This window comes from Corvus kubaryi, unplaced genomic scaffold (genome assembly GCF_017639235.1).
Source record: "Corvus kubaryi isolate FWS band 111438036 unplaced genomic scaffold, C.kubaryi_AGA036_p1.0 76, whole genome shotgun sequence".
NCBI lineage: Eukaryota > Metazoa > Chordata > Aves > Passeriformes > Corvidae > Corvus > Corvus kubaryi.
Window position 1 is genome coordinate 6,032,459 of NW_024582063.1, and position 27,309 is coordinate 6,059,767.

Sequence of the window (27,309 nt, forward strand, 5' to 3'; positions counted from 1 at the left end):
TTATTTTTAACCACCCTTTTTTATTAAGCTGACAAGTGATATACACAAGTAGCGTATGTATATATTTTTATATATATAAATATATATATATATATATACACACACATAAGGTTCCCCGAAGTACATGATAACCTGCTCAGGCTGGGGCTTAAGCATCTGCTTCTACAGGTTCCAGTATGCAGGTCTGCTGGTTCAGCCACTTTGGAGCAGCTTTTGCATAGGCATTTAGTCTTCATGTGCTCCCCTTTCCAGCAGCAAGGACTTGGAGGCACCGTGGGCAGGGAGTGCTTGAGGACTCAGCTGTGTATCTCCTGCAGCGAGGGCATTTTGCTTTGGCACTGGGTCGGGCTATAACTTTGTACGAAGATTGTTCACAGATGTCACCACCTGTCAAAGAAAGTGTCATTGCTGAGAGAGGCTGAAGCTGTAGGTAAGACTCAGGCTATGAAAAACACTGTGATGTAGGGCAGCAGCCTGTCTGGAATGGTTCTCTTACCTTCCAAGTTAATCAGAAAGGTCCCTTTTATGATGTTTGCATCTGAAGGTGTTTCTTTGGGGAACTCGCTCAGCAGGGTTGTCTGGGAAGCCATCATTATCTCATTCAGCTGGGAAACACTGGAAGTTTCTTCAGCCTGCAGTGCCTGGGGGACAGAGAACTTTCAGACTTGGAACCTGGTTTTGTTCCTCAGCACCATCCAGTCTATAAAACAAATGCTGAGCTGTGGTTCCGAGTGGATGGTTTGAACCAAGAGTGTGATTTACTTATTCCTGCCAGGAACAGGTCAGACTTGAACTCCAGTGTCCAAGAGAAGGGGGTCTGATGGCCAAGCAACTGCCCCTGAGCCAACATTCTGCTCTCCCAAGGAGAAGGCCAGCAGCATCCCACATGAGGATGCTGTGTTAGAAAGAGCACAGGCAGCAGGGTCAAGGTGATCCTGCTCCAAGAAAACACAAAGCTGGTTTTTTATTGGCAGGGTGGTCAAACACTGGCACAGGTAGCCCAGAGAGGTCTCCATCCTCAGAAGTATCCAAAAATCAACTGGACAGAGGCCTGGGCAACCTGTTCTAACTAAGCCTGCCTGAGCAAGGGGCTTGCGCTGTACAGGCTCCAGCAGTCCCTTCCACCCTCAACTGGTCTGTGATTTTCTAGTAAGTACAAAGCAGAAGAACATTTTCACACAGACAACACTACTCTTAGTTGCATTTTTTACCTCCATTAATTCAAACAGCAATCCAGGCTCAATTACAATGATGGCTTCGTATTCCAAAGCATTCTTGCCAGAGATGGACCCAAGGAACGAGTCTCTCATTGCACATGCACCTTCTATTGCTTCCTCAATGCCCGGCTTCTTCCATGCTGAGCTTGCATTAATCCAGCCAGTACGAAACACACCTTCTGAATCTTGAAAGCAAAACAAAGCAATTCTTAATTTAGTCTATTTGAGTGTTTATTAAATGAATAAAAAGGAATGGCAAAGAGTGGTGTATTTCTGTAATTGTGCAATTAAACAGTGCACTAAAGGAATTGCTGAGTACTGGTAGGTGCTTTACCTTTCTTGTAAGGGATGTACTGGAAAACCTCCTCTGCCAAGTGGGGCAGGATGGGTGCAAAGGAGCGGACAACGATGTCCAAAGCCTCTGCCAACACAGTTTGACACGAACGACGCTTAGGATCCTTTGCTTCTTCGCAGTAGAGCCTGCAAGACAGCAGTGAAAGCTGGAAAGTATTCCTAGGTTCATGCTCCTGCTCAAGAGCCACACTTTTGAGACTGCCACTGGAAGTACAGAAATCTAAGGAAAGCTTTCTAAAGTGCCCTTCCCAGGCAAGCACAGTGGGCTACAGACACGACCATCTGCATCTGCAGGCACAGGAGAAGAGTTTGTCACAGGAAAGGAGATTCTGTACATGTTAATTTGTGGAGAGACGCTGTCTTCAGGGAGGTGAGCCTGCAGCTGTCAGCCTTTTGCTCTGGTTCACCTGTAAACCTCAGCATTAGGGCTTTTCTCTCTTCCCCCCCTCGTCCTTTACTCATATTCTGGCAACTAAAGATCAGTATAACCCCCACCCCTCCTATCCCATGAAACAGCCCTTGCACATTTACAAAGGGATCTGCCACAGCCTTAGGATTCTTTTACTCATCTAAAACACCCAGATAAATACATTCAGTTGCACTGCTAAGTGCTAAAAGTCCTTCCAAAATTCAGATGCACACCCTTCTAGGTAGAAATATAAATCCAAGACTCTCTTTAAATACTTATTTGGTTTTAAATGTGCTCATTTGATGACCTTTTAAACTGCTCAGTACCCCCAGTGGACAGAAGAGAGCACAACAATGACAAACAGCTGAAAAACAGCTGAGCTTTCACCGGGCAGCTGGAGTGCACTGGAGCACAATGTGTGACTGAGAGGTACTCAAGAGTTACCTGTGTTCACTCATCATTCACCTGGAATGTTATTACCTCCATCTCAGATTCATTTCCTCCTTTTTTCCCTTTTAAAGGCAGCAGGAAGGAACTTACCTGTCCTTGATCATGCTGAAATAGAAGTTAGACAAGTTTCTGGAACAGAATGCTTGCAGCAGTCGAACAACTTTGCTATAATCATATTGTTTGTAGGCTTCTGTAACCTGGGCGAGGGAGGTGAGAACAGTGCATCAGTTTGCATCACACAGCACACAATGACGGGCCCTGATAAACCCAAACTTACAGAAAATGGAATGAGTGGCACAAAGGCTGGGAGAAACCTTTCTTTAAAAGGTTGTTGGAGGGGAAAAAAATTTTATGTAAATTAACAGTTAGGCCAAAGAAGTAATTTCCATCAAATCTGAGGGGAGAGAAAAGAGGAAACCCTTCCCCTGGGGAAACCAGAAATTATGCCCATGGTTTCTTGGTCTGAGTGACAGAAATGACAAAGTGCTGGACTAAGCAAATTTCCAAAGCTCTATAATAATTTTCGGGTTTCTTTTTTTTAACATCCATCTTTAACTCCTTTTAGGGACTTCTAATTTGAGGCCTTGGGCAGTGAGTGGGAAAATCTGGCTGATGTCCAAACCAAGTTAAGAATGTTAAAGTCTTCCTCAAAAATTGAAATGGGCTTAAGGGAGTGCACATTGCACTGAAGGATCCTTTGTGGTTGTAATGTGCCTGCATGACACACACTCTACTCACACACCTAAAGAAAATACAACCAACGGAAAACATTACACACATGTTCATCTAAGCACATTTCCCCCTACCTTGCTGCTATATTCCTGCAGTAAATGCAGCATGTATTGATCCACTATGTACATCTCTGCAGGGGGGATGGCATCTGTCTCTGGATTGAAGCCCTCCACGTTTCCCAGCATGAAGCGTAGCGTGTTCCGGAGCTAGGACAACCCAGAGCAATTAAACATTAATAATTTAGATGAAACACAAAGTGCTCATATTCCATCATTAACTAAAATTGACTAATTTCCAAAATGAATGTTTGAATAGTTACAAAGGCATCATGAAGAAGACATGGCAAAAGGACCTACAGAAAAATAGAGACTGGCTGTTACCAAAGCACACTGCAAAATGAGTCTTTATCTCGGCACTTTACTATTTGACCCACAGGTGTAAAAAGCAGTAGTACTTTCCTAAATAAGCTTGGAAAAGCTTCCTTTAGTCTAAAGACTGGAAAGCTTTGCAGGCAATACAAGGAGGACCTGTTGCTGGGATGAACAGCGTTGGCACTGGTGGCTCTTACCTTGTTGATGTCATCTCTGGCAGCATTGAGCACCACAGGCCCAATCAGCACCTCAGTGAAAACATTGGATTCCGCCACCCACCAGCGGAGAACGTCGGCACCATAGGGAGGATCCTTGGTGTGATCCTGAGTACAGACAGGAAAGCACAGAGCCATAGAATATCTCCAGCTGGAAGGGATCCATAGGGATTACCAATTCCAACACCCTGCTCCATGCAGGACTACCTAAAACTCTGTCCATGTGCCCAGAGGCTGCTGTGGTGGGAGGCTTCCCCCTCTTTTAGCAGGATTTACTGTTGAGCAGGGCTACAATCCAAAACTGCAGCACTCTGTGTTCAGGCAGTGCTAGAACCCAAGTAAGCTGAGAGACACTCATCTGCAGCCTTAAATCCTTTGAATACTTATCATTAAAATAGTCATGTTAATATCTAAAACTGTATTGGTTTTTCTTCCCCTTCAGATTGCTTTCAACTCTGAAGACAGCTTTTCTCCTTTTCAAAGGATAGGAACGACTGTATGTTTTAATGAATCAGAAAAGCAAGTCATGTATGGATTGATCCTTCTGTCTAGAGTTACAAAAGCTGCTTGGCAGCCTCAGAAAGAACAACAGCAGGACTGGGGAGGGAAAGAAATTCAGAGCATCACCTGCAGTGCAACTTCCTGACCATGGAATGAAATTTCCCATCAGTAACAGTCTGAGAGCAGAGAGATTGCTGGGGTGCAACTGCTACATCTGACTGCTCCACTGCCAGCCCCACATGGTAGTTTTCAGTCAGTTTGACGGCAGAGGTTCACCATTTTAATTTTTTTTGTTTTTATTATTCCCCTTCTCCATTACTCCATCAACACTGGTCAAAAGGAACCATTCTACACCCTCTGCATAATTTTTTTTTCTCTTAGCAGAGAACAAAGGTGAGGAGTTTTCTTGCACTACAGCAGAAGCAACACAAGTCAAGGTTTTGAGTCCAGCCAAATGGAACTGCAGTGTGGCCAAAGAAGAGCCTTACAGAGCTGTGCCACAAGACAGCTGCAGAATGCAGCAGTGAAAGCTTGTAAGTGGCAGTTCTGAGGAACTCAGGAGTTTGACCTACTTCGCCTCCATTGATAACGACGTCAGGGTCAACCACGTTGCCAATAGATTTGGACATCTTCTCCCCTTTCTCGCCAAGAGTAAAGCCATGAACCACCAGAGTCCTGCAGAAAAGATTCTAGTGAAAACAAAATCCCAGGGAAAAAATCTATGCTAAGAATAGATTTCTAATGAGGAGATTCTTAAGTCAAAGCATACAGAAACCCCCTATCTTAGTGAGCCTGAGGCTTCATCCCCGGAGTTCAACCAACCATGGATATATACCCTGTACTACCATCCAAGGAGAATAAACAACTTTATTTTCCTCATTTAATTTAATTGTGCAAGCAACAGATTGTTTAGATATCCAGGGCATGTATATTTCAGATTAATTAAAGACTAAAGTGTTATTTACTTTTTAAGCCAATACATTTCCCAAAATTGCACAGCCTCCTTACAGCTGAGGCACATTCCCCTTCTCTATGCTTTCCATCTTCCAGGGGATAAATGGTGTGCCACAGCTTCAGCAGAATGTAAACACACAGCTATTCCCAATTCCCTACAGCCTCATGTTGAATTCACAAGTCAATGATCTTGGGAGATTTGCACTGATGCCATGAAGATTTTTTGCCTTTTCTTTTATACCCCTGTTATACCTTTTTACAATTTTTGTATTCCTAGTGCTTTTTGCCTACATTCTTGGACTTGTTTGTCAAGCTGAGAGACTAAACATTTTAGAAGCTTCGTAGCTGGGGATCAGTGTGCCCCAGACCCCAAGGTCCTCTCCAGAACACATTCTGTAAACTAAGATAGAACCATCCAAGTGAAATTTCCTTGGGGAGGGGGGCTCACTCGAGCCTCTCATTGGGGAATCTTTGATAGATATGATAATTAGTAAAACCTATCATGTTATACCTGATTGATTGTGTGTGTGCATTGTGGTGTGCATTGGGGTGCATTCCACCTGGGCATGGTGCACCTAAGAATCCTTAAAATAAATACCAAAGTAAAACCCCTTTCCCCTCCTAACCGTGTTTGACTCCTGATTTTAAGACCAAGAAAAGGCCTCAGCACACTGCACTACCCAAAGAATTTCTTTAATTACGGGAGTGGGAGAGAGAGCAAAAAACCAGACTTATATCTGATAATGCAATTCCTAAATGACTAAGAAGGAAAACATTATTAGAATTATGATAGAAAAAAGTTAAACCGTAAATTAATTACAATCTAATGTGAGAAAAACTTTATACTGAAAATGTAAGAACATGAATCAGATACTTGGGACTGGTTTGATGGTTCTTGTTTATACACTACTGTGCACACTTCCAAAAGCCCAATATTCAATAAATGGACTAGAAATGTGTTTGCACTCCACACACTTACTTGTATGGTGCCTTTTTCCTTGCTGCCACACTGGTTAAGAGAGATGACTGAAACCAGCCTCCCAGCTGGTCTTTTCCTTCCAGGTATGTATCTGCTCTTTGCTCTGCACCTTTTAAACCAGAACATTTTATTTGAAATATCAGACGTTGTACCTTCAAACAATACACAAAATCTCTGGAAGTGATTAGTAACATTTATTCTGCTTTTTAAACCCAGTAGGTAAATTACTTCTATAAATGGTGTGTGGTTACTTAACCATGATACAAGGGATTCATTAGTATCACAACTTTTAAAAGAATCCAAACCTTGCCAAACTCCAGAATTTAACAAATAAGCTTGCTCTCTCCCAAACAAAGTAATAAATTACAAAAAGAAATTATCATGCTCAAGATTGCTTCACAGAAGTTCTCAAAATACTTTCCAAGTACGCCTAAACAAACTGGAATACCCAAGAAAAGTTCACCTACTTTGGAATTAATAAAAATCTATGCCACCATCTGAAGCTTCCCCATTTGGAATTACACAGGGCACAAGGCACAGAGGTAACATGCCCAACCAGCCCATCAAAAGCATTTTCAGAGGAGAGCAGGAAGCTTTGGCAGTGACCACAGCTCACCTGTGACAGAATTTACATTTTTGGCCACTGGTGTTCCAGGAAGATTAAAAACTTCAGGAAAGAGTTAGGACAACATGGGAAACAAGAAAGGCTGTTGGGGATAGAGGCATCTGGAAAAGCCTGCCTTGTTTAGCTTATCCTTGTGAAGGCTGAGTAGAAATATTATTCTCTGTAAATACACACACAGAAAAAATAGAGGAATGCTAGGGAAGAACATTAGTACATTAGAGGAAAAATGGGCTAACAAGGCAGGCAGGGTATTAGCTGACTGCACACTAAAGGCAGAAGAGCAAACCCAGCTATCCCACAGGGCTGAGAGAGGACAGCACAGTTGAAATGGCTTTACTGGTGGAATTCAGTCACTACATAAAAAGGTACAAAACTTGTTGACTCCAGAAGTCCCTCCTTGTCCTATGCAATCCCAGAAAGGTCACGAGAGTGAGAACAGAGCAATGTGGAACACAGCAGAACATGCAAGTCAAAGGCGACAAATGTGCAAAACCATACACATATTTGTCAGGAATTTAGTTTTGATTCTACAAGTTGGTGGTGTTGCTTTCCAAATATTCAGACAGAAATTTCTCTACTCAGTTTTTATTCACTATCTCCTTTTATCCTCTTTCCAGGACCCCTGAGACAATGCTTCTTTCTGCCGCTGGCACACTTGATTTATTTGTTTAACTTAATGGAAGTTTCGATACTTAGATCCATCCTGCAATAAAGGGAAGTTCAACATTACAAAGGTCAAGGCCAAGCAGTTCCAGGTAGCACAGGAAAAATGTGTGGGTGGATGTTACAGTTTTTAGCACATTTGCTTATTCATTCAAGGAGATCTACAAAGAGTCTGGGGTTTAGAACTACAGTAAGTAAGGAGCAGCCTCTGTATTAAGAGACTGCAAAAATACTTGTGAGGATAAGATAAAAAAAGAATTATCTGTGGTAAGGAAGATAGTAACATTAGAAAATCTGTAACAACACATTTGTTACTTAAAACTAGTTTACTAGCTACTGGTTTTAGAGAAATTAACTTTTCATGGAAAAACACAACTTAGAGGAGAGAATTTCAACAAACAGCAAACTGGATTGGGCTTTTCTGACAGGAACTACTACATGTGGCAGGCTGGCTACTAGTGCTTGCAAAGTTAACAGAGGTCTGGACATTTTATCTGTAAAATACAAACACGGGGTTTGCATATACAAAACCTGCCTTTTAAATAGCTCCCCTTCCTCACTTTTGTTAAAGTTGTGATTGTTATATATAAATTAATTACAACAGTGCCCACTATTTTTTTTTTAATGGAGAAGTATGTCCAACAACCCCGAAGAGACTTTTCAGCTGTTTATTTTAACTGAGGTACAGTACATAGGTCATTAAAGAGAATTACAATTTATGATCCTTCTAGTTTGGATTTCAAGATTCCATATCTTTGATCTTACAGACTTTGACTTTTAGATTAAACGTATTGTATTTTAATGCCAGGAATGAACCAGCTAAGATAAATTCAAGCCCCTCAGTCAGCACAAAAGTTTAAACACTTAGATAGGCAAGTTGTAAAATAATCACATTCATTCAGTTAAACATTAGCCAATAAGATAGGGAAAAAAGTTACGATTTGAAAATTACCATCATTTCAATACCCACAAAACTGTGGGTAAAAAGCTGGGTGACTTTTACCAGTGGCAAATCACGTCACAGTAGAGTCCAGTGTGCATTTTTATATGAAATATTTTTTAAAATAATCATCTCAGGGTTGTAGTGAAGATGGCACTCTGCCCATGAGGAAAATGTACGAGAATCTGAAGACATTAAAGAGTTCTCTTAATTGGATGCTCCAGAAAAAGCTACTGAAATGAGCTCTATCAATAGGTTGAACTTCAAGGCAAAAGAACAACAATAAAAAAAAAAAAGTCCTGGGCACCACAGCACTAAGTATTCAAAATTAGCACATGCTTTTGAACAAAATTTTGCTTTTACCACACTTTCTTTTTGGAAGCAGTGGATTAACACTCTTCTACCTCACAGCAGCATTGTGAAAATGCATTTATCCATGTATGAAGCATTTGGACTTAGATTTTAGCATTGCATAAAACCGTTTTTCAAAAAAATACTTGAGGCATGTGTAGCAAGAAACAAACAGGATGAGGGGGCACAACAATAAACTGTTCAGTGAAAACAGTGTTAGGCAAACAGAGCATTAACAAAGCAAACAGCATCCCCAGGAAACTTCAGGGGCAGCAGGATTTCAGAGAACGTTGCACTTGTGGATCTGCTCTCAGTGATGCCAGTGAGTGGTGTTTATTTCACACACAGCCTAGTTCTAACTGTACAGTTCTGGGTTTGTGACTACAGCAGCCAAATCTCTGATTTTAGTGTGTAAGTTGCACCTTCCTACCTGCCACACTGCTGACATAGAACGGTTTGGTTAATCTGTCATTTAGCTACAAGTGGTACCTTAGGCACACCTAGGCTGGAAAAAGGAAGCCAACCATAATTTAATGGAACAAGAGTAACTTTAAGCCAAGTCCATCAGAACTAGGCCCAGTCTCTGGAAGCAGGGCAAGCATTGGAAATAGGACTGTGCAAGGGCAAAAGGTCATGCACCCTATAATTTACACCATTGAGCTTGGCTATCTCTGAGCAATTCCTTTAACCTCATACAGCAGAATCTCTCTTCTTGCCTGTCTTCACCCCCTCCCCAACCTGCTGTATTTTCTGACAGCAATCTGTGTGGCTGTCAGCTAAAGGGATTCATTTTGTAACAGCTGCATCTCCCTTAGTAAGCTCGGACACAGCTGGGTCAAGTGAAAACCCAGGAACTGCCTAGTTCCCCGAGACACAGAGATGCTGGAGAGAAGGAATTATTTTCACAAGACTGGAACTGACAGGGAAATCCGTAACATCTGTTATTCCTGCTGGTTACTAACAGATCATTGATTTAGAATTTTCAATAACTTGAGTTCAGGGTAGAGTGAAACAAACATTAGTCTCAGTTTTAGCCATCTTTTATACGCTGCAGTTGCCCTGGAAGTAACTCAGGCTGTGAAAGAACCTCTGCCACCAACACTGACATCAGAAGACAGCAACAACCTCTGCCAACACCCACCTCCTACCACAAAATTCTTCTTCCTGTTATGACATTCTCTAATTCATTCTCCATGAATTTCATCCCTTTTTCTCCAAGTGTACTTTGGAAAACAATCCTATCCATTAGCCTGTCTGTAAGCCTTGCTGATTATTATTGACATTGGAAGAAGTTTTGGGAAAGCTTTAAAATCTGAAGCATATTTGGGAAATAGATGACAAAACTCTTAATTCAACTTCGGCAAAATTTCATAAAAGGTAAGTTAAAACAATAATTTGATATGAATTCCAGACTGTACTTCACTTCTGGCAGTGGCTGGAAGCCTCAATTACACAGAAAAAAAAATAACGCAACTTTTGTGTTATTTCTGAGAATAAACAGGGTTACAAGGTTACACTGCTGGTTAGTCAGTCCCCAGCTTTTACACCAGTGGGGCCACTCCAGTCATGTCACACAGCAGAAGAAGATGCCTTACACACACCAAGTTCCAGCAAACTTCATGAAAAGAGAGGTAGAGAAGAGGAACTTGTAATGGTTCCATGAAAGAAGCAGTCTGAACTGTGATAACCCAAACATTTATTAGACACTACAGAATCCATATGGGAGCTTGACACAAATTAAAAACTAATCAAGAGCCTTGATTCTGCTGTTCCTTATGAAAAGACAACCCCTTTACACAGGATTACAGGTAGCTTTTGCAGGCTGAGGTGTTCAGCCCTTAAAGAATGCAAGTTTGTAACTGAATAAAATACCACTACTTTGTTATACCTTTCAAAATCAAACCAGAAACATTTTTAAAGAGCATAAACCTCAATATATGTAAAAGTCTTCTAGAAAATTAATGTTTGCTGATGGTACTGTTGCCTGACCACGTTGCTAAGAAATAAAATCTCTGGTACTAACGTGTTTTATAATTCAACAAGATTGTTATCACACAATTGTGTACAGAGGGTTTAAAGTCCAACAGACTTGATGTATGGGACCAGACTCCTCCTGTAGAAAGGACTCCTGACTTTGCACTATCCTCCAGGCAAACAGTGTATATTTTACATTTTTTTATACAAATATCTATCTGCTACCTGCTGAGCAGCAACTACTGGCAGTAGAAGCCATAAATAGCATATAGCAAGTATAAATATTTTAAGCCACAATATACTGCTTTAGTTACTGAAAGTAATCAAAAGTGAAAAAGCACACCTACACTTTTAAATCACAAAACTTACTTAGACTCAGCAGCTGATCTCAGTCTTGTTCTGCTTCAAATAGCACACACAAGCACAAGCTGATATTTGTTAACTGAAAACAATTTAATTATCCACAAGGACCAAAGTACCTTAGCTGTCTGTGCCATGACATGTCTACACTCAAAATAATTTGCTGTGATTAGAAGATACATGGTGTACCACATGGCACAAACATTAGAGTAGAATATTAGAAAAATCTCAATTTTAATTACACTGAAAATGAGTTTGCCAACATTAAATCCTTATCTTTACAAGCAAAAGCAGCTTTACAGGTCACAACCAGCCTGCTGCTGGCATAATCTGCCTCAGTTTTGCTGACACTAACACTGTCACACAGAACAGTTATATCTTGTTCTCCAAGTATTTTAAAAGAAGGATCAACATAGGAGTTCTGTACCTTCCAAAACATGAGCCCAGGAAGTTCCACTGTCAAACCAAATGTCTAGGACATCCTGTCCCTTGACATAATCTGAAACATCACGACCACCAGCCTATTGAGAGAACAATTATTAAATAATACAAATAAAATAATCTGTATTATCAATGCTTTTCAAAGCTAAATATAAAGCAAATTTGGTTTCTGGATCAGTTTTGTACAGGCTCTGCTACCACCTTTGTGAGTGATCACAAAATAATGTAGATAATTTTTGACTAGAGTTTTCAGATAATTACTGATGGAAACCCAAAGTAGGGCAAGGAAAAATTACAAAGAAAACCTCAGATGGCAGAGTAACACTACAGCTTTGTGCTAGCTTAAGTACACAATTGTCAAAAAACAATAAAAAGTTAGGAAGAACTAAATAAAAATTCTAATCCATCTTAACGACCAAGACCTAATACATATTTGGGCTCCTAATTTGGTTAAACAGGATGTCACTTTCCTCCTGAACTAAGAGGAGGAGGATGGAGATCTCTGCCCTGAATGAACAGCACAAATCCAATTGTGTGTATTTTGCCCCACTCAGATCTTTCTTTTTGAATACTCCTTTCACAGGATACCTTCTCATAAGGGTACAAGACTGAAGAGGATCATGGGAATAAAGGAAGTTTTTCTATTATTTCCCATCACTTGACTGTCTCGAGCACCTGCTGTACCTGAAGTCAGAAGTTTACCTTTGCTACAGCCTCTTTTGACAGGAGTTGTTCGATAGGAAGGGTCCACCATGCATCTGTCCCCTGCTGTTCCACTATTTTGATGACATCTGTGATGGTTTCACTGGGTTAGGAGGAGGAAAAAAGGGGTTTATGAATTGAGGAGTTAATCACACCTTTCTACAAGTATCCCAGACCCAAAGCAGTGAGAGACAATTATACACAGACCAAGCTATTAGAACCTGTGATTTTCCAGCTTCTAATCCAGACAAGACTCCCCAGAGCTTCCTGCCTGTATTAAAGGCTTCCTACTTTTGCCTTCCAAGATGGGAGAATTTGTAAAACATACAAAACCCCACATGGATTTCAAATACCTTCTTCTGCAAATGCTCCATAATTGGGGCACTCAGAAAAGATGCCAGCAGGTTGAAAACCTCTAAAATCCCTTTTATTAGCTATTTATTGACCTTGAATTTAAAGAAACTACACAACTATTTCCCCTCAAAATATCTGCTCTTTTTGACAATGGGTTTATTTTTCCTACTGGATACAGAGACTCTGAGAACTCACATGGAAAGGAGTGAGGAAATGACAGCTTTTCAAATAGTATACATATATATCTTAGACTTCCAGTTGCCTGGATTCCCCTTTTTTAGCAATATGTTTTTTAAATTGTAAGAAATATACAGATAAATATATAAATCCAAATAATGTAAGAAACTGAAAATTCTGCACCCAGTAGAGGAGTGATAATAAACCATTCAATGTACACTCTGAAGGCAATCTATGAGTTCATATCATATAGCACCAGCCAGAACAAAGGTCCTGAAACAAACAGATACTACGGAATAAGAAAAAAAAAAATTAACTAAGCATTTTTTCTGATGTGAACAGCTAAGGCAACCTCAAGGTGTGCAGTTCTCTGCACTCTTTATGACACATTCGATCCTTGGCCCCACTGGTAAGGCTATGGGGAATTGATTTTTAATATTGCTTAATGCCAAGTCTAGACATAAATTAAAGCATCTTAAAAAACCAAAGAGGAACCCCACACACTTCATCTTGCTGACTCACAGGGCACTTACTAAAGAGGTGATTTTTAAGACATCTGCTGCATTTAAGGAGTACAGCAGATCATCACGACCTGCCAACTTCAGACTAAATCTTCTGTGTTACCCAGGCCACCAGAGATTTATTTGTAACTCGAGAAATGAAGATTTAATCAGTTAACTAAGTTCTTGACACAGTATTGCAAAGGGGAAAAAGTAAAATAATGATCTGGCATAATTATCTTGAAAACACAGAAGGCAGATGATCTTCAGTGTCATCACTTGATTTTATACTTGGATTGCAGCACAGTATTTTACTGCACTGCTAATAAGCTGAGCTACAACACTAAAACATTTAATGACACAGTGTTTAAGCATGAAAACATGTTGTCCAAGAAGCTGTAGAAGAAATTACTACATTTCATGACATGATGTGCAACAGCAAGAAGAAAATCCAGTTTTGCTTTTGACTGCTCAAATTGCAACGACAGAACAACAATTTTGTATTAATCAAACAATCAATCATCAATTAATCAATTTACTTCTCAAAGTAAATTCCTGTAGAACATCCCAGCAGGTTTTCCACAGGGAAAGGCCTTTAAGCAGCAACACTCACACATGCACAACCAGCTGGCACCACCACCATTCTGCCCCTTTCAAACCAGCATAGGCATCATTCACCTTCCAGTTTAATGACGGTGGGACACAATCTATGGCTTTGTAATGTATCTGCTAACATTTATCTTGCTAAAACAATACAGAGGAGCTCCAGCTCTGAATGGTACCACTTCTTTCCAGAAATATTTGCACAGAGGCCTGTTTGACTATACTTCCAGTTGTAAGAGTGTTACTTCTCCAAGACAAAAGCAAACAACCACCCCCGTTCTGGTACAATTCCTGGCAGATAGCTGATATGCAACCCTTATGTCTTGCCTCCTTTATGCTAAATCTTCAAATTCAGAAATATCACAGGAAAAACAAAACAGAAATTTGTTTGCCTCAGCCTGGACTAAACTATTCCACTGAATTTGTATTTTGCAGGGTCAGTACCTTCCACTGACAAAGCTGAATTTACACCCTGACCTTTAGTGATGACGCACACTACAGCACTGGGAACATTTTAGGAAAAGCAATGCACAGTATTATTTTTCACTCTTTGCCAACAGAAGTTTCCACCTTGGATTCTTCTCAAATACACTATCAGTGTATTTTTGAAGACAGTTACAGATAACCAACTGTCTTCACGTGAGGATTTCAAGAGCTCTCTCCACAGTCTCAAGGCCTTCCAGCTGCTGACCATGGAACTCACCAGTGGAAGACAAGAGTAGCTAAACTAAAAAGAGGATGATTTACCCTAAAACACGTTTATTACCACATAAAATATTAGTGTATGGTGAGTGATTTACGGAAGAAGTAATTCAGTGCTCAGCTAATGGGTCTGGCCTCAGTGAGAGCCAGAAAAATTCTCTGATCAGGAATCATACCCACAATTAGTGCAGAAAAGCTACCAGCATGTCCTGTCAAGCAAGCAGAAAATTTAAACAGGAACTAAGCCTGTCTTCTACATTGCAAATACCCTTCAGTGGAGGGACATAAACTCCAGTGATGAATTAATTTTCAACCTACACATTTTTAAAACATTCAACAGGTATTTCAAGTTATTAGTATTTAAAGGGATTTATAAAAGGTGATAAATCCAGCTAAATAAATCCAGTGATAAATCCAGACCAAAACTAACAGTTATTTTGGACAACATATAGAAATATACTCTTAACAAACAATTTTTTCCTTTCCATCAGAGGTGGGGGTGGGGAGGGACAAGAAGGAAATAAACCCTTGCTATTACTCTCCCTTGGGAAACCATCATAAAATGACTGCCCTCATTTACAGTATTGCTAATGTCACACAAGAGTTGTGTATCCTTGTAGATACACCATTCCCACAAAACATACTATGGACTAACATTTTATCAAGTATATTGCTATGCAATATAAAGATTACACTATTAATTTCTGAAGGGCAGATTTGTTTTAAGACATTTGTGTTACACAAGAAGCAACAGGTACAATTATGCCACAGATAAATTTTTTCAGATAAGTAAAAGAAAGATTTGTGTTATCAATCACTTACTAGAAATAAGGAGTCAAGGACTGTGAAGCCAACTTTTTATTGACCAACATTCTCAGAATCCTATCATAGTTTCAAATCAAGTTTAAAAAAATTATCGTATTCTAGCAGTGCAAGTTTGTTTCATTATGCAGTGTTTCTCTACAGAACATAAGTGAACATTAATGAGTGTTTTCTAAGAGGAGATAGTTTAGATGAAAAATTTCCAGGGTATCTTTTCGACAAATCTTTTTTCCTCCTACAGTTTGAAAAATACAAGACAAACAAACACAGCCCCTGTACTTGGCTCTGCTCTTCCCTCAGGATCCTTATGATTAATTTTACTACAAGACAGAAATAACTTTATTTAAGGTCTCTGCATTGTAAGGAGCAGGATTTTTGCAAAGTACTCTTCTGTAAGGTGTAAGTGAAAACCACCTTGCTCAAATAACTACTCATCACTTTATAATCTGCAGCCTTCAAGGTGAGCATGATAATTCTGCAAATGAGCCATAAAGGCCATTGTAAAACTTTGCCCTGTATTCAGAGGCTATCTGGAAGAACTTGCATTACGTGTCCCTGCTACGCTCTGACACCCCTACGGCAATTCACGCTACCACAGCTCCAGCCAATCACCCGGGAGCCTGATATTGATTATGCTGCACACTTATTTAATCTGTTAACAGAAATTAGGCAGCATTAAGATACAGTCAGGAGCAGAAGAATACAGAGCCTGATGTTCTCTCCATCTCCTTTCCAACAGAGGCAAAGAGGGGAAGTTATCTTCTGCTTTACACGAACATTGATACTGCAGCTGTAAGTATTTAGGGGATGGTAAGCTGATATTAATTGCAGTTCACTGAAATGTCTTATTATTTTGAAAAACAAATTAGAGCACAGGATAGACCTCTTTCAAAAAGATGTTGGGGTTTTCTTTTTCAGAAATTTAATTTACGTGTTAATCGAAGTCACAGCGAAGCGGACAAAAGTTGTCAGGCATTAGAACAATCTCTGCAATACTACTATTTATTACCAATATCTGAACAGCAAATTTGTACAGCAGTTATTGCATGAGGTCAGATTAAAGTGTGTATCTCACATTTATCACCTGGCCTGAGCTACTACTGGAAATACAATTCTCGCATTTTAGTTTTGGAGCTCCTTCTTTTCCATGAGTTACAAAATTTCCTAGATTGAGAATATCTTCTCTTGAAATCTATTAAATGTTGAAAGCTGTCACACAGTGTAAGCATCTATTTGTGCATGTACTCTAAATCACTTAAAGTCTTTTTTTCTCCATTTGTGCAGAAAAATCCCACAGAATCTCACCTCTGTATTCTTACTGAAAATGGCAAAAATGAAAAAGTGTTCTCTCTTTTCTCTTTCTTTCATATAAGGGTTTTTTAATAATAATTTTTACACTCCTGGTCAGAATATTATGCAGTATACTCTGCAGCAAAGAATTTAAACATTACTGGTATATTAAATTTATAACCATAGATGACAATGTCATTGAATCAAATATCATTTAGGGTTATGGGGGGCCCACAGCAGCAGGAAGATCCATGGAGATGCTGCATCAAACATTACAAACTACCTCTTGGCTTTTAAGTTAGAAAGACTGCACTGCTGGTGTGGCAAAAACACTCTGTTAGAGAAAGCAGTTCCATCTTGAGAGGGGCTTTCAGCGGCTTTTCATGTGACAAATTCAGGGGCAACTCTCATAGAGGGAAACAGCAGTTTATTTTAGGGACTTTTTTTTCTTTTTAAAAGTCATTTTACAGGTGATACATAAACAGGATCACTCAAGATCGACCATTGGTGCTCTCATATGTAACAGCAACTCCATGTGGACTACACTGACTTCCAGTGGAGATGCTGTTACTTTTGATAGTCACTCAAAAACTCCACGGCAGCTGCTACTGAAAGGTTGTTTATCCAGCACTCAAGTTAAAAACAGCTCGTGTTTTGAAATGCAAGTTATTTACTGGTGTTTTAATTGTATTAATTATCACACTATCTAAGTATGAAACTTCTTAAAAAAATAAGTCAGCAACCTGTTGTAATATGATTTTCAAAATGATAATGCAAATGTAACAAATCAATCAGGTGTAGCTGCTTATTTCAGTAAGAACTGGTGTCCAGGAAAATGACCTATGAATTGACAGACTGTCTTCTAAATTTGCCTGTCACTTCTATAGGCCAATATTCTGTGCACTTCTCCTACTCCAGTTACAGAAGCCTGCTACAGTTAACTTTACAAATATTTGTAAAGCTCAAACTTTTTAGAATATTTAATGATTGCTTTACACTTTCCTTTGAAAATTCCACCGAGAGTATGTAAAGTTAGAAGTAAAGAGTGCTGGCTATAAATGAGCATCTGAAGCTGTCAGCAAATTAAATAAATCTCTTTTCAAGCATATTGAATATGTCTGGTTTTTTTCCTAAATGCCTCTTTCTATTCCTCAGATCAATTCTACCCAAACATGCCATGCTGTCCCTTTGTTCACTCCCCACAAGTGTGACTGCTGGGCCAACACCTATACACAAAGATGGAGGTGTTAAGCTATGGCAGAGTTCACCACATCATTTTGCATAATTCCAGGAATAATCTCACACAGCTCGGGCACTCACAAAAGGCAGGGGTTTTAATACAGGTGACTGCCTTTCAAGGTAATTTTTCTACAACCTAAAGGTTGTAGAAAGGAATTCCCACACATCCCTCCTTTCAAATGATTTCTGTCCCAGCTCCTCGATGTGCAGAAGAAGCTCTTGCTTCATGGCGCCCTTCTCGTTTGAGTGCCAACTGCTGAACTCCTTTTCATTACGCTCCCTTCTTCTTGTTAAACTACATATTTAACAATTTTTAAGCAACACACACACACACACACTCTCAAGCCTACTCTTCAACCAGAATACAAGAACTATTCCTCAGAAATAGTTTTTTTATAGAGACACACACTTTTTTGCAGGTAAAACGGTTTTACACCCCACAAACCCTCCACCCATTTATTTCCTGATGTGTGGCTATTGTGGTCTTTTCTCACAGTTATTGCCTATGGTGAGAGAGCCAAAGTACATCTCCATGCACCTACACACCCAGTCACACCAGGTGAAGCTGAGGACTACCTGTCTAAAGTCCATTCCCTGCTCTCCACACCCTGAGCCTCACCTACTACTGTCTACTATCTACTGCTTGTGTGCTCAGTACAGCCTCTGGAAAACAGGCTGGACTCCTGCAGTATATTTATTCAACACCAGAATAAAAAGAGTTCTGCAACACTATTTAAGTTCATCTCCAGCTATGCAATCATATTATCCAGAATGAATTTACACAAAAGGTTGTAAGATTAGGGTGTATAAAACTGAGTTATATCAGCATATCTCAAGACAGAAAAAAATATGGAACTAATCAATGAATGTGGAACTCCACAACACTACTTTTATGAAATCACCTCTTAGAGGGCATTCACAACTGAATACCTCTGTTCCCCAAAGAAGTAAAAGCAGAACTCTATTATTCCTTACAGAACAGAAAAGGATTATATTTGGTTGAGTTTTCTTGCTTTAAAGCATAGCTTGGATTTCCTCTGCATTATGTTGTCTACAATTCCTGAAATGCAGTGTTTGCAATATCTAGATACTATTAACTAGAAGATGGCAGAATCAGGCTAGCATCTGAAGATCTGGACATACCAAATCATATAGCTAAGAGTCAGTTACACTTGAGGCTGGTCGTCAAAACCACTCTAATTTTGTTTTCAAACAAAATGCAGTTATTTATTCTGCAACCAATGTGGTTATTACACTTCAGATCTCACTGTCACTTACTTAACTGCAAAAAGCTCTTTTGAGACAGAACCTGGACTGTTCAATGCAGAGTTGCCATCTCTTCTAATCACAACTTGCATTTCACTGCTTGCTTAAATGGAAAGGCCAGTCATGACTGGCAGCTCACTTAACTACAAGATGAGGGATGAAAGCAGCAATTAATCTCAAGGGGACTTTTCAGGTAACTTAAGTAAGTAAATTAATTCCTATTAGTTATATACAAGTCACCTCCAGCAACAAGTTTTTGATTGTTCTAACTTACAGCTAAATTAGATCTGTGTAAAAACAACTACAACTAAAAGCACGTATTCCTACTTGAAATAATAAGAAATTTTATATCATTAACTGCAGCACAACAGACAGTGCTCCTTCTGCCATTTCTCAGTGTACAAGGCTAGACAGGTACCTGTTGATCAAGCATTCTCCCGTGCTCTTCTGATAAAAAACAGGAATCGGGACGCCCCAGCACCTTTGCCGCGATATGCACCAGAATGTTCTTCTGTCCAGCATCTCCAGCATTCTGTTCATTGCAGACGTAGGGATGACTTTCACTTTTTTCAGCACATCCTAAAAAGTAGACAGTGAGCTGTTGAACACACTTCAGCATTCCCATAAACACTGCTTATGCTGTCAGTAAAATACGGTACAGATCTACTCTCCCATTCCCAGTATCAAACAACACATTCTCAGACAACTAACATACTTTGAACACTGCACATGCTGTATATTTCCCAACCAAAGCCCAGTTCTCTGATTCTCTAGCAGACACACCCTAAAAATGAGTTTAAAATGGCATCAGTGGCTCTATCTGAAGTTTAAAAGCTGTGTCTTGTGCTGTTGTCTACTTTGAAAACCCACCTTGATACAGACTGCCTGTAGTACAGTGTGGGCTGCCACTCACTCCCAGCCCTGCTGAGTAACCATCAGGTTTTCATTCATTTTAGATAAAGATTAATATGGAATATACACCTCATGCCCTTAATAGAATAAAATCATTGTTACCCTAAGGTGCTGGTCTGAATTTTTGGTGTGGATGTACATAATTTCAAAGAGCAAAAGACCCCATGGTTTAAAGTTATTTAAAATAGGACTGTGACAAAATTAACAGGGGAGCAAACAAAGATCTCTGGCTGCACAAGGCTAGCCTAACAAAAAATATAATTTTAATAGTGATAAAATCGTCTGAGTTAATTTCTTGAAACATCATATTTTTAAAAATATTTTAGGGAAAAAAAAATCAGTAGCTCTAAGAAACTTTTCTACATCTCTGAATACAATGAGCAAATATACCAATCAATGTAACTACCCTAGATCATATCAATATTGACAAAAAATTTGACAACACTCTTAACTTTGACAATTAATTAACATTTTTCAACTACTGTTTATAAATGCTATAGAATAACATATTCTGCAGGGAGCTACAGCAAGATTGTTTTGCTGATTCCAAATAGCATCAGTTGTCTTTAAGTGTCTCATAAGAAAGCAAAATTACCTACCTGTGCTGCAGCCTTCACATCTGCTGTGTTTACAAACCACTGTTTGCTGGCACGAATAATCATTGGTTTTTTAGTCCTCCAGTCATAGGGGTAACTGTGCACGTACTTCTCCTCTTTTAACAAACTCCCAGCTGCTTGAAGCATTTTAATGACTGAGAGAAAAAATGAGGCAAGATTAAAATTCAGATTGAACATATGGCTACTGTTAACCTCAACTCAGCTCCTTTCCATAATCAACACTTAGCAAGAAATGCCTGTATCTCATCCATATTCAAAATATGATCAGTTTATACAAACCCTCAAAATGTTCCTGCAGGACTGTAACTGATGAAGTAACAAATAGTCAAGCATCAAATACTCACCAGCTTCATTTCCCTCTTCAAGGACATTCTTGTTTTTAAGTTCAGGACCTGCTGCTTCTGTAAAATACCCGCTTTCGTCCACAAGGCAATCCTAAAAATGAACACATTGATCATGTCAATAAAATACCATGTGGCAATTATCTTTTTTGGTATTCAAAAGTGAGTTAAATACTCTACTGGGTGACTCCTTTTCTGATGAATAACAAAATATTTAAGTACACTTCAGATTTAGTGAACTGCAGTTCAGTAATCTACCAGGCAAGTGAATTCTGCGTGTGAGAAGGAATAAGCACCATTGCATTTGCACACATACCACAACTATCTTACATCAAAGTCACTGGTATTTCAGTGACTTTTCAAATAAACAGTGAAAAACAAAAGCAAACCTAATCCTCCCCATGCCCCATATCCTGCATCTTCACTCCCATCAATCACAAACTGGCCATGCATAACTGAACTGTATTTATACACGTGTTTAAAACAAGTTTTGCTGAAAAAAAAAATTAATAATGACCAACATAACTGGTGATTTACTGTCTGGAAAAGACAATTCTGAGTAGTGAGTCAATATCTGAGAAAAAGTCTCTGTGTTATCCTTTAAAGAACAAAACCACACACAGAGCAGAAAAATCTGATGCTGTTCTACCACTTCTCCATGACTTTTAATCAGCAGAAGGAAACTTCATCCTTTTATCCTCATACACATTTCTTTAAGGTTAGTCTGGCACTCCTGCAGGCCATTAGTGATACTCATGCTTCTGTGAATGCTTCAAAACATTTTCAAGTTTTATGCACAAATTAAAACAAATCATTTTAAGGGCACACAATCAATCAGTTGCAGGAAATCAAGAGCAACAGCTGAAAAGATGAAGTACCGTGGGTAGTTGATGGTGGGAAGCTACGCTATAATCTTCCATACCATGAGCTGGGGCTGTGTGAACTAATCCTGTCCCTTTTGTCATTGTCACATGATTTGCAGGTAACAGAGGAGAGACTCTGCCAGGAATGGTGGGATGAGCACAAGAACCATCTGCCAAATCTGCACCTGAAAAACACAAATGGAAGAAAAAAATAGAGAAACGCAATTCATGCATTCACCTTCTTTTATCAGAGTGCAGAAAAAGAACAAGTGGTTAAAAAAAACACTGAAGAAATATTATTATTAAAGTCTTGCTGGAAGTCAAGAATCACAGAGCTTGAGGAATGTGTCATATGACAAAATGGTGCTCACACAATGACTTTCTCCTAGAAGGACAATGTTTAAGAACTGCTGTCACACAGTTATGTACACAAATACAGGAAAGTAACAAATATAAGTAATTACTGAATAAATGGGAAGTTAAAAAGAACAGGTTCCAATATGAAATTTCTTTTTAAGAAGGTTCAACTCTACTACTCTTGGACATTATCTGTAAATCACATGATTCAAAAAGGTGGAAGCTGTGAGAAAAAACAGCCCTAGTAATTTTATCATTAGGTAAAAACAAGACTTCCCCTGAAAGAGAAGGCATGGCAAGGCACCAAAAAAAAAAAAAAAAGAAAACAAAAAGTCATAGAAACAGATTCCTCACCTCCTTCACATATGCATATTTCCAGTACTGAATCACTGATAGAGGCAAAGGAATAAAGCTCACAAATGACACACTAAATCCCAACTCATTACACTGAATCCCAAGCCTGCCTGTTAAGAAATGTCACTATGCAGTTTGCTAGGATGCCAGCTCAACTGCTTTAGCTTGTCCAGAGAGACAAGAGACACCTACAATACCTCAACAGTCATTCTTGTAATTAGCCCCCTCTTGTCATTAATAATGGATGGAAAGACACACAAACTGTACTCAGTGTAATTAAGATTTTAATACTGAATAGACTTGAATTCCGTATTTCATTTTTCCAAGCGCAAATCCAGATTTTAAAAATGCATTTGAAATCTATGGATGATAATTTGAGTTACAATACACCAATAGTAAATTGGAAAGACTCCTCCTCCTCCTCTTTGTATTATCTTAGTGAAGCATATACTGAAATTATAAAAACACTTAATCCATCAAAACTGAAGCAGTTTTCAGACACCTACCAGCAGATTTCTAAGTAATTTAAGATAACGATATTAAAACCTACCTTTACACGTTGATATAACCTCAAACTGTGTGTCCAGAACAGCAGCTGTAGATTCAACTCTATCTGCAGCAAGGATGAAGCGTTGTCCAGTTGTTGCACATTTTACAATTGAGTATCTGCAAAGCAAACGGGCATTCATGATACTAAATAATTACAAACACCACAAAGCTACCAATTTGTGACATGCTTCATCTCTAAAAGATAGACAAGTATGTTTTATATGTTCAATTCACTCATAAATCTCAGAAGTTTCAACATAACCTCACCTAATGGAGAAATAACTTAAAAAAAATTAAAGCAGAAATTAATATATTAGTAGATATAGAACAAAGCTTAAATTGCATCACTTAAAAAACCAAACAAAAAAACCCCAACCAAAACCAACCAAACAAAACCTAAAAAAGATGCCTTAAATAAACTGTAATGGCAGTCCAGAATGTTTTAATTTTGCTGCTAAATACCGCTAAGGACTGACACAGATGACTGACCCAAGTGAAAGACACCTACGCTGAGTCTGGCATGTAACAAACTGCTTGATTGGCTGGCACGGTCCAAGGTTGCGTGGTCCAGACTAGCACACTAGCAGGGGATGATCCATCTACAGATGTAAATTAGAAGTACTTTACTCACAATAATAACAAAAATCAAAGCTATCAGTCTTTAAAGCTACAGAGAAGTCGTACCTATCACAGAAGTCAGCTTAGGCGGCGACTTCAGCAGCGGAAATTTCATGTACACAGAGCGACTGACGTGCTGCTCGTTGTACTCGAGTTCTGCCTCAGCCAAGGCTGTTCTGGTACACATCAAACACAAGTTACACACTGCAACATCAAAAGCTACTAGTAAGTATCCTTGCTAAAATTTTGAAGACAAAATAGTAAGTTGATTCTTACTTTGTTGAAGGGGACCAGAACACAGGTTTATAGTCCCGATAAATTAAACCCTAGAGAGGGCAGGGAGAGGAAAAAAGAAAGTTAGGAGAAACAAAACTCATGAAAAATCAATACGGACTTCAAGAGAAATTCAACATACCTTATCATACATCTTGTAGAAGACTCTCAGCTGATTTGCTTCATACTTTGGGTCAAATGTAAGGTAGCAGTTGGCCCAATCTGCCATTACACCCCAACGAATGAAGGCAGATTTCTGTTTCTCAATTGCTCTTTCTGCAAATGCTCTGGCTGAAGGGAATAGTTCCATTAAGCACATAGTTTAGCACACTAAGATCAATAAAATACCACTTAAAATGAACTATTGATGTTTTTTTAGTAAAGCCAGAGCTGAATATAGTGAACCTATGCCCAAAATATTACAATTCAAAATACATACATTTCAGATTGGTTGTTACAAAAAATGACTGCAAAAAGTAAACAGATCCAGGAGTGGCACTTTTTTGACTAATACAGGAACATTAAGCCCATGTCTTTATAGTCCTATAAACTTTCTCTTTAAGAAAGGGGGGGAAAAATGTATTTTGTTAGGAAGAGAAATTTCCCAAAATAAGTTCTCAACATAAAACTAGTAAGAGTCAAAGTCATCCCTCTGTTGATGCTGATCCAAAATTTTATAAGTAACATACATCTGAAAATAAGTTAGCCTATTCCATTACCACAATTTCAAATTAAAGCAGTTTCAATTGCTCATTTCAAAAAGCTTTGCAGCTGAGTAATGATGCCCTTCAACCCATACTGTATTTGAAATTATTTCTTCAAAGCAGTTTCCATATAATGCAGACTTTCTCTGAAAGGATCCCCCCGGTAGTTTTGTAGAATTATTAAAAACACAGTCAACAAATATATTCCTATTTGTGAGACAGAGCCAAGCTGTCCTGAAGGAGCCTGACTTTTACATGCATCTTTCTAGCTCCTAATCAAATTCAGCCTTCAAAAACCAAAAGGATGCTGATCTCATAAATACCAGCTTCCTGCCACTATACAGTTAATCAAAGCACACATCCAAATCCTCTGCCCTCCTTTTGTGTTTTTCTAAACCCAGGGTCAATGCTCTGCATGCCCATTACAGCAACAAATTAAGCCTGTGTGAAATGATCCCATTTCATCAGATTCCAGTCTGGTCTATCTGCTTGGCAAATACACCCAGTGATCATAGAAAATGTCACCAATAGCTAATAGAAAAAGCCACAAAGTCTAAAAGGCATATCACGCATAAAGTACAAAAAAAGAGTAGGATATACAAATAGTCAAGCCAGCCTTTTTTACGGAGATACTGCAGACAGTAGTTTATTTACCTCTCTGCCGAATTTCCATTGGTGAAAGATTTTCAGCTCCTTTGACTTCTGACAGTGCCTTCAACTCAATTGGCAATCCATGGCAATCCCACCCTGGCACATAATGCACTTTATAACCTCTCATCACATGGAAGCGATTGGTGATGTCTTTCAAAATCTGAAAAGCCACAAGGTCTGTTATCACTTTAGCTCCCCCATGTGGAACAGCCACATTTGTAATTAAGCTCCTCCTGTTTACAAATACAATTATCAAAAGCTGCAGGACGAATTTATATTTAAGACCAGAGAAGCTATGGGTGCCCCTTCCTTGGAAGTGCTCAAGGCCAGGCTGGACAAGGCTTTGAGCAAACTGGTCTAGTGGAAGCTGTTCCTGCCCATGGCAGAGGGTTTGGAACTAGATCTTCTTTAAGGTCCCTTCCAACCCAAACCATTCTGTGATCCAAAGACCCTACATTTGTTATTTTTCTTGCCTATCATTTTGTACATTGGCAGAATCTTAGAGGACCTCTGATCCAAGGAGTTTACAATCAGTGTAACTGAGAGATGCAGTTTATAAACTTGTAAGACTTGACGTGAACAAATCCGACTTGCTCTCATTTTTAAAACACTGAACTGGACCTACAGCCCTGGCCTAGAGCACACTGCTGCAGCACTGGGACTGTAAGAAGCTGTGGGTGACACTTGAGTCTTTCTCACTTTGTGGCCAGTGTAATGCTCTGAATCTCAGGACTGAACCTAAATGAACACTGAGCATTCAGTACATGGTATTTATGTTGGGGTACGGTGTCTAGGTCAACATGGCAAAATATGGCATCCACACAACCATAATGTTGGTTTTTAAAAGCCTCAGCGACCAAAACCCCAAACATTTTAAAGTGTTACCGATTTAAATGGGAATGGAGAACACAGAGCACATGACAGTAAAGTTTTATCACTTCATAAGAATAAAGCATGAACGAGTAAATATTTACTTTGTTTAATGCATGGCCAACATGAGGGTCTCCGTTGGCATAAGGTGGTCCGTCATGCAGACAAAATTCCTGTTTTGCTTTTCTTTGCCTTTGCCATGAGTACAGTTCCGAAAAACCACATTTCTGTGGAAACAACAAGAAAAAGACCAAAACCATCACAAGTCTCTGCACTTCTAAAAAGTCTGGACGTGAAACGCACAACAGAACCAGACAAACAATTACATTTTCCTAACTCTGCAAAAGAAGACATTAGTGGGTTTAAAGTATGTAAAAGCCCGAAGGAGGTGAAGTGTTAGGCCTGAGATTATTCTCCTGGCACTGCACTGTCCGGAGAGTCACTACTCTTCTCCAAATCAGACTGTAACAAAGTTATATCCAAACTATAAACACCTCAAGAGCCCGAGCTTTTCTAAGCTCGGACGGCCGGGCCAGGCGAGAGCCCAGACTCGCCAGAAGCTCGCCCTGCACGGCGGCACCGAACACAAACCCTGGCAGCCACGCCCGCCCTCCTGCCGGCCCGGGGCTCGCAGCGCCCGGGGCAGCCCCACGGCCGTCCCGAGGCTCGCACCGCGGGGGAACCAGCCCAGCCCAGCCCCGGCCGCACCTGCTGCGTCTCCAGCTCTGTCTCGGGCTGCAGCCGCCCCGGGAGCTGCGCGGGGAAGCGGCTGCGCGGCAGCAGCACCGTGTCCCTGTACCGGGAGTCCTCCCGGCTCTCGGCCGCGGCCTCCGAGGCGGCGGAGCGCGCCCAGCCCCGGGCGGCCCCGGCCCGGGCCCGCGCCAGCGCCGGCGCCCGCCAGGCCCGAAGCATCCTCACGGCTGCAGCCGCACTTCCGCCGGCGCGACGGGCCGCGGGAGGGGACACGCCGCGCAGGGCGGGCGGGACGGCGGCTGCTCGGCGCTCCCGA

General features: G+C 39.9%; 1 protein-coding gene across 1 annotated transcript; it reads right to left on the minus strand.

The window, feature by feature from the left end:
* IARS2 (isoleucyl-tRNA synthetase 2, mitochondrial) lies at positions 1–27,227 on the minus strand. The gene is made up of 23 exons (XM_042051817.1): positions 27,009–27,227; positions 26,405–26,527; positions 25,434–25,590; positions 24,218–24,366; positions 24,079–24,128; positions 23,869–23,978; positions 23,693–23,783; positions 23,186–23,301; positions 21,940–22,109; positions 21,065–21,155; positions 20,703–20,854; positions 19,610–19,770; positions 12,239–12,341; positions 11,523–11,616; positions 6,183–6,291; positions 4,822–4,924; positions 3,731–3,856; positions 3,237–3,368; positions 2,521–2,627; positions 1,552–1,697; positions 1,212–1,402; positions 497–641; positions 1–387 (listed from the first exon to the last, which is right to left on the minus strand). Exons 1-23 carry the CDS (start codon positions 27,210–27,212, stop codon positions 233–235), a joined length of 2,985 nt encoding a protein of 994 aa, XP_041907751.1. The 5' UTR covers positions 27,213–27,227; the 3' UTR covers positions 1–232.
* Between the last annotated feature and the right edge of the window lie 82 nt (positions 27,228–27,309).

Excerpts from the sequence above, each read along its gene's own strand:
- IARS2 (XM_042051817.1), bottom strand. The coding sequence starts at position 27,212 with ATGCTTCGGGCCTGGCGGGCGCCGGCGCTGGCGCGGGCCCGGGCCGGG. Across the intron at positions 12,342-19,609 it reads GGAGAATGCTTGATCAACAG|TGAAACCATCACAGATGTCA; the intron begins GTACCTGTCTAG and ends CTCCTAACCCAG. Across the intron at positions 642-1,211 it reads TGCTGTTTGAATTAATGGAG|GCACTGCAGGCTGAAGAAAC; the intron begins GTAAAAAATGCA and ends TCTGTCCCCCAG.